General features: G+C 43.4%; 1 protein-coding gene across 1 annotated transcript in view; it reads left to right on the top strand.

Annotated features, from left to right (window-relative positions):
* Nucleotides 1-449: 449 nt before the first annotated feature.
* Nucleotides 450-8,099, top strand: part of COG3 (component of oligomeric golgi complex 3) — a 31,997-nt gene continuing 24,347 nt past the window's right edge. Inside the window, exons 1-7 of the mRNA XM_034059976.1 lie at nt 450-619; nt 3,312-3,458; nt 3,993-4,054; nt 5,057-5,222; nt 6,008-6,082; nt 6,204-6,296; nt 6,585-6,710. Coding sequence (XP_033915867.1) covers nt 458-619; nt 3,312-3,458; nt 3,993-4,054; nt 5,057-5,222; nt 6,008-6,082; nt 6,204-6,296; nt 6,585-6,710 — 831 coding nt within the window. The 5' untranslated portion in view covers nt 450-457. The remainder of the gene's footprint in view (nt 620-3,311; nt 3,459-3,992; nt 4,055-5,056; nt 5,223-6,007; nt 6,083-6,203; nt 6,297-6,584; nt 6,711-8,099) is intronic.

The raw sequence follows: 8,099 nt of genomic DNA, 5'->3' as shown, positions 1-8,099 counted from the left end.
CTACTACGAACTAGGGGTTCAGGATCTCAGCTGAAGGTGATTGCTGCAGGCAGTGCCTTAAGCTCTTTAACTCGGAGGTGATTTTGTTTAGGGTGGGGAGGTGATGCCCAGGAGGAGCGTGGGTTGCCTGGAGCAAGGTGCCATCGCCAGGGCCGTCCTGCGGCCTCGGGAAGGAAAGCCCCTGGGTATGTGGAGGACGAGCAGCCTCCCACCCGTCCTTTCTGCAGGCCGCCGCCGTGCGGTGACCAAGCCCGAGGATGCGGCAGACACTTAGCTCCTCCCCGCCGACAGGGGGCGCCGTCCCGGCCAGCTGCTGTTCGCTGACGCACTTCTCCCCACCAATGACGCCACTGTCACGCGACGCGGAGGGGGCGCGCTGTGTCTCCCCGGAAGCGCTGCCGCGCTGTTCCGCCCCGCCCCGCTCCCGGCCCGGGCTGCTTACCCGTCGGCCGCCAGCATGGCGGAGCCGCCGCCGGCAGAGCCGGTGGGCAGGGACGTGCGGGAGCGCTTGAGCCTGTGGGACCGCCGGCCACAGCCCGCCGCGCCGCTCAGCGACCGGCAGACCGACTCGGTGCTGGAGCTGAAGGCGGCGGCGGAGAACTTGCCGGTGCCGCCCGAGGTGAGGCGGCGACGCTGCCCGGCTGGAGCGCGGGCGGGCTGGGCGGGCGGGAGGTGCCGCGGTGCCACGTAGCCAGGCGGCCGGGGGTGCCTGCGGGGTTGCCGCTGCCCGCCGGTGACCACGGGGCTCAGCAGGGGTTTGCGTTCCTGCCTCAGGCCGCAGGGCACACAGCGTTCCCCTCACTGCGCCCACAGCTGGTTCCCCGGCACCCAGGAGCGCTCGTCCTTCTCACAAGGGCCTCCTGCCGCGGTGCAGCCGCCCGTCCCGGGTGGCAGGGGCTGGTAGGCAGCGATGGAAGCTTTCAGCCTAAAATCCACAAGGATTTCCTTCCCTAGCTTTATAACTTCCCTCGGTTCGCCGGAGTTCTTTCTACTGAAATAGAGTTACCATCGTGGTCTTCTCTGATTTTCGCAGAATCACAGAACGGTTTGTGTTGGAAGGAATCTAAAGGCTCGTTAAGTTCCAACCCCCCTGCCATGGGCAGGGACACCTTCCACTAGACCAGGTTGCTCAAAGCCCCGTCCAACCTGGCCTTAAGCACTGCCAGGGATGGGGCAGTCACAGCTTCTCTGAGCAACCTGTGCAGTGTCTCACCGTGCTCTTAGTGGAGAACTCTTCCAAATAATAGTTTTGATCCTCTTAATTTGATCCTGATCAATGCATAGGTGCTGGCACTAGTGTTCTTTCCAAGTACAACTTACAGATGATTCAGCAAGACATAAAAGACAGGAATAGTGGCAAAAAGCTTAATAATTATTACCATGGTCTTCTATTCAGCTATAAAACATTAGGCTGATGAGGTGATTATTGATGAGTACTTCTTTGTAAAGGGAAGCAGAGTGAAATGTTTGCCTTCCTTAACTACGTTTTTAATGGGAGGTTTTGTATTTGAACAGGAGCATAGTATTAGATACAGAGCCATGAAATCAACACAGCTGGCTCTCACCAGGTGTCTGAAAGGTCAAAATAACAAAGAGAAGGGGGTAAAACAATTCCTTCCTGAAATGCACCTGTTTCATTTCATGCTTCCTGGTCTGTTTTTTTGTGTAAGTTGTATGTATCTGTACTCAAGTAAATATTAGCAGGTAAATATTGTAGAAGCTTATGCTGCTATCAGAGCAGGTTTTTAAGGATCCAGACAAGCTTTGCAAGAAGGCAGGTACTGTATTTGCTGTACAGGACAATGGGAATGCCAAGACATTGAGTAGTTCAGCTGGTCTTGGCCTCTGCTGAAGTGGATTGGGACAGTGGTGACTTACCTATTCTGAAAAAAGCAAGCTCTGATGAACTTGTCTTTTCCCCAGGGAAAAGGGTTTTTCTTATGACTCTTTCGTCAGCAGTAGTCACAAGAGAAACCCTGGCTCCCAGCTAGTGATCCTGCCTGTTTTGGGGGCTAGGAGAGGGAAGAGAGATATGCTTAGATATTTCCTACTGTCTAACAAACTCTACCCTCTTTCAGTTTAAAGACATTCCATCTTGTCATATCCCTACATGCCTCCATATAATGTCCTCCAGGTTTCTTGCAAGCCCCCTTTAGGTACTAGGAGGGTGCTGAAAGGTCACCACAGATCCTTCTCTGGACTGAAAAAGCCCAACTCTTTCAGCCTGTCTACATAGGAGAGGTGCTCCAACCTTCTGGGCATCTGCATGGCCCCCTCTGGACCTGCTCCAATGGGTCCATGTCCCTCTTGTGTTGGGGTCCCCAGAGCTGAATGCAGAACTGCAGGTGGGGTCTCGTGAGAGCAGAGTAGAGAGGGAGAATCACCTCCATTGACCTGCTGGTCATGCTGTTGGTGATGCAGCCCTCGTACAGTTGGCTTTCTGCGCTGCAAGTGCACATTGATGGGTCATATGGACAGTCTCATCAATCAACATCCCCAAGTCCTTACCAGGGCTGCTCTCAATTCAGTCTCTCTCAGCCTGTATTTGTGCCTGGGATTGCCCCCACCCAGGTGCAGGACCTTGCATTTGAAAGAATATGAAACACTGCAAATTCTGTCTGCATTAAGTCATGGGTTATCTCTGAATATCTGATAAAAACATCTTGAGAATTCCTGTGCAGTGGTGTTGCCATGCGGTGTAGAACATACATGGCATTTATTTTTTGCTTCTGCATGCTTTTTGAATTCTTCTGTTCTCAGATACTTTTCTAGTGCATTTCTGTGAGTATCGAACCTGACATAGTAGCTCATCAGTATGTTGGGTACATAGACTCATATAATAGTTAGGGTTGGAAAGGACCTTAAAATCATCAAGTTCCACACCCCCTGCCATGGCAGGGACAACTCACACTAAACCATATCACCCAAGGCTCTGACCAGCCCAGCCTGGAAAACCACCAAAGATGGAGCATTAACAACTTCCTTGGGCAGCCCATTCCAGTGTCTCACCACCCTCATGTACATTCAGTTTCTTTTTTTACACAAATGTGTAATTATATGAAATTCTGTATAATATTTTCTAACCTTAACTAAAAGAAACCCCAATTTTTAGGTGCTTCTGAATATATAGATATGGTAGTTGTTGGTATATTATCATATTGGTAGATAAAATGTCCATTACATTTGTTTCTTCAAAAGTAGATACCTGTAACTTTCTCAGGTTTATGCTTTGGGCTGTGTTATTGTAGTTGAGCTGAATATACTAATTCTTAGTAAGTTCTCTAACAAAGTTTATGGGTTTTTGTGAGCAGCTTCCAATTGAAGATTTGTGCAGCCTGACATCTCAGTCGCTAGCTGTTACACTGACAGCTGCAGTGCCAGAATCCACAGAGGATGTCCTTCTGAAAGGGTTTGCAGCACTGGGGATGGAAGATGAAAGAATTGAAACAGCACAGCAGGTAAGTGATGCTGAAGAACCTCCAAGGTGCAGTAATCTTCAGAGAATTTGTGAGTTTCTGTGTTTCTTGCCTAACTTTTGGTGGGTTTGTTAAATATTTGGGGATATTGTCAAGTTGCATAAAGAAACTTGGAGGAAAAATCTGTAAGTCTTAGCTATTAAGTGATAGATACTTTTCCCATTTTGAGTGGAGTCTTTTGTGGGAGTAAGGCACCCCTTCAGTAAGGTGGTGTTGCTCATAATGCGAAAGAATGTTTGTGCCCCCTCCCTCCTGTTTCAGTGTGACAGCCTTGTTCTCATGCAGATAAAAATGGATTAGTCTTTTCCATTTTAATTTAGGGAGGGAATAGAATATAATGTTTCAGTTGGAAGTAACCTAAAACAAAGAGCTATAGTCTGTTTCCTTGATTAATAATTAAGTTCTGAAACAGCTCTTATTTTTAACAGAAGCTCATCCTAATTTCATAGATCTGATTTTATTTTTACTTGACTTCATGTGATGTCTGTATTTTTCACACCATAAAATCTCTTCTAGTTCTTCTCCTGGTTTGCCCAGGTACAAGCACAGATGGATCAAGATGAAGGTGCCAAGTACAGGTATGTGTTCTTCCTCAGTTCCTTTCACTGTAAGCAGTTAAAACCTTGAAGGGTATATAATGTTAGCACACATTTGAGTTCAGCTGGCAGGGAATGGGGGAATGTGTTGGAACAGCTGAAGCTTTCCAAGGCAATATGCCCCACTCCCAACCTGAAGGCCTTTGTGGCAGAGAAGTCAGAAGGGATGCAGATTTCCTTCTGAACTGCCCAGTATAATAAAACAGATTTATATTAGTTTGGCTTGTAGACAGGGCTGTAGACAAAAGCATTCTAGGACCTTTCATATGCCTTTTCAACTACTGCTGCTGCTATTAAAATGGCATCCTTGATGCTTTGTATGTGGTAAAGTAGAACTCAAAAGTTTTAGCTGACATCCAAGAGTAATTAAGTTTAATGATGTTTTGGTCAGGCTGAATGGTTGGCATGTATTTAATGATCATTTAGAATTTTTATCTGCATTGAGCCTTAGACAAACTGGGTGAGATTAGATACTGGATCTATTTAATTTAAACTCTTTCAGTCCTCATAGTAAGTTTGGAATCCTCTGGATAATTTCAGTTACTTTAGGAAAATAAAGGTGTTTTCTAAATGGAAACTGAAAATTGTATAGAAGAGGAGACCCAAATGAACACCACAGTTAGAAGCAAGGCAGGCAGAATTTGGCTGATGACAGTAGTCAGCAGTAGTCACTGTGTGTGTGCTGTCCATTTAGACAGTCTTCATGTGCTCTAGGCTAGCTGTGGTGCATGCTGCTGCTTTCTGGGTAGGCTTGATATAAGGAATGTCAGGGAAATGAAGTTAGTGTGGTGGCTATTCCAAACCCTATAGCTCTGTTACTTCTGTGGGTTACGAAGCATCTGCTTATTGTGCACTTTTGCTTTATGCATGTGGTCTTTTATTCCTAGAGAGGGAAGGGTAGTTGCAGTTCCCTATGGGAAGCTGAATTAGCAAATAGAGAAAGTGAAATTTTACTCCTGTTATCTGTTGATTCTCTTTTTCCAGACAGATGAGGGATTACTTGTCTGGCTTTCAGGAGCAGTGTGATGCTATCTTGAACGATGTGAATAGTGCCCTTCAGCACTTGGAGTCACTGCAAAAACAGTATCTTTTTGTGTCCACAAAGACAGGAACGCTGCATGAGGCCTGTGAGCAGCTTTTGAAAGAGCAGGTAATCTTTGATGGGTGGATTAGTGGAAACTTCTAAGATACCATAAATAAAATTTGCTTGTTCTCAGGCTGGGAAAAATTGTGAGCTGTGATGACAATCCCTCTGTTTGCTTTGGACCTCATTTTTGGTGTGTTTCATCTGCAGCTAGGCTGTCAGGCTCTGTGCAGTAGAATGTCGACTATGTGTTGATACACACTGTAATCAAGGATAGCCAGTTACAGGAGCTTTGGTAACTGATGCCTGACAAGTGCAAGCTGTGAGACTAATAATTTATATAAAATACAGAAGTATTTTGAGATGATTATTGCAAGAAGAAAGATCTAAATTATAAGCTTCTTTCCCAGACACTTTCTTTTTCCTCATAAACTGCTCCAACAGTATAATAAACATGTCTTTTAGCATGACTGGATAAGGGAGAACTTCTTAAGACTCCAATCCTGAAATACAGGGTTTCTACAGTTTTCTATAACACTGATGACAGCACTGCTATTTTTATGCAGTGTTATCTATGGAATGCTGACCAACATGTAAAAAATTTGTGCTTTTAAATACACTATTGAGAGTAATGTGTCTTTCTTTGGTAAGAGAGAGCAAGAGAATACAGCTGTATTCTGCATCTTCTATTGCTCTTATTTAGTTTCAGGTTACCTAGAGCTAGTTAACACTGGTTTGTGCTGGGAGCTGAAAGGAAGGCTGAGTAATATATATATTTATATATGTATAAAATATATATTTAAACTACTTGATAGGTTGCTGATTTTCTTTTATTTATTGTTTTTTAATAGTCAGAACTAGTTGACCTGGCTGAAAACATCCAGCAGAAACTTTCTTATTTTAATGAGCTGGAAAACATCAACACAGTAAGTATTATTTCACTGTTAATAGTCTTAGAACATGAAGATGTACCCATCTTTTGAAGTTTGTCGCCAGCACTAAATTACTTGGGTTCCTTACAATGATGCTTTGTCTTATTTTCCAAAGAAATTGAATTCTCCTACGCTGTCCGTGAACAGTGAAGGATTCATTCCCATGCTGGCTAAGCTTGATGATTGTATTGCATATATTTCATCACATGTAAGTAATGCTATATTGGTTTTGGTTACATTTTAATAGCTTCAAAACTATGTATTCATACTATTTTTGTGGTGTTCCCTCCCCCCACCCCTCAAAATGTCCTGTCTGCTAAATACAGTAAGAAAGCAATAATGATGGTTTATAAACTTAAATACTTATTGAATGTATTTAACATTCTGCTAATTTTATAAACTACTACATTTCTAGCTAGTAAAAAGAGTATTTTAAGTATTGATAATTTTTTACTTTTATTGTTCATAATTAAAATGGATTTTTTATTTCTTTCAGCCGAATTTTAAAGATTATCCTGTTTATTTGGTAAAGTTTAAACAATGCCTTTCTAAAGCTATGCACCTTATCAAGACTTACACTGTGAATACATTGCAGAACCTCACAAGCCAGTTAATGAAAAGGGTAAGGTGAATCAGTAAGTGGTAACTTGAGCTGTCCTGAAGTGTCTGTTGTAATACTATACAGTTTTCTTCTCTTTTTATTTCCTGGAGGCTGGATGGCGCCAGCAGTTTTGTTTGAAAACAGGTCCGTCCTTTTCCACAGTGTTGGTGTAGATTGGCCAAGTTCCAACCGAATCTGTCAGGAGCTAGTGATCCAAAAGATTTTAAAATAGTAGTAATTAAAAAGTCCTGGAAATTGAAGGTGGAGAAGTGGGTGATGAGGTAGGTAGACATTAACCTCAGTGAAGGCCAGAGCTGGATAAATGATTGTTAGGCAGGCAACAACCAGCAGACCAGAGAGCATGCTTTCCTGATCAGTTTGTGCACAGTAGCTCTGAATCAGCTCTAGTGCATGCTGCTATCTCTATTGCCAGATGGGGAGGCTGCACAAGAGAAAGATGGGTACTGTGGGGTCTGTTTTGGAGTTGGGTAGCTAGAGACAGAGAGGTTGCAGGGAGTACTTAAAGAAATTATACAAGAGCTGGGTGTCATAGGATAAAAACTGTTAAAGCACAAGTCTAACTTATGACATGAGTCAGTATTATATTCCAGTAAGTATTTTTGGGTGTTCTTGGTCATCTAAATATTTTTGAAAGGTTTGTGTAGCTGCAGAGAATAGCTGTGACAGTTTCCTACCAGTTTTGGCAGTATCTTTTGGTTAGTTTTAAAGTGTTGACAGAGAAGTTAAAGAGAGTCACAGGGAAGAGTTGGGTGCTTTACTCCCACTCACTCCAATGTGATATAGGCATAAAGGTGCATAGGGAGTTTTTTTGGTTTCATTAAAATGTTAGTAGTATGCTGCAGTATTTTGGCAGAGGAGAAATGAGAGGGAAATGTCTCTTTCTACCCACTTTTTTTCTCCAGTTAATTGTTCTGTGCCTTGTGCTCAGTCCTGTTACAGGCAAACTTGTGTGGGATAACCAGGGTAATACAAAGATGCTAGAACTGAGAACTGACAGACATAAAGGAAGGGGACTTTAGTCAGTCTTACTGGAAACTTGCAAAGGATACTCCTGGAGTGAAGATCCTTGTTAAATGGTGTGAAATGTTTTTCATGTTTGGTACAAAGCTAAAGAAAGCAACATAGTATGGTTTGATGCCAGTGGATATTGATGACTAAGCTGAATTCAAGCAGAATTGAACACCTCTCATAATAAGCACATCTACAGAAAGAAGTTATTTGAATTGCTGCTTTGCAGTTTTAAGTCAGGAAGAAGACCTCTCTTAGGATTCAGATGACCTCTTTCCCATCTACGTAGGGATTTTGTGGATGTTTTGCACATTTCTCTGAAATATCTAATGTCTGCTTTCTGACATGAAAGCAGACATTAGATCTAGAAATGCAGTAGTG

This window comes from Melopsittacus undulatus, chromosome 2 (genome assembly GCF_012275295.1).
Source record: "Melopsittacus undulatus isolate bMelUnd1 chromosome 2, bMelUnd1.mat.Z, whole genome shotgun sequence".
Classification (NCBI taxonomy): domain Eukaryota; kingdom Metazoa; phylum Chordata; class Aves; order Psittaciformes; family Psittaculidae; genus Melopsittacus; species Melopsittacus undulatus.
This window is presented reverse-complemented; position numbering and strand designations above follow the sequence as displayed.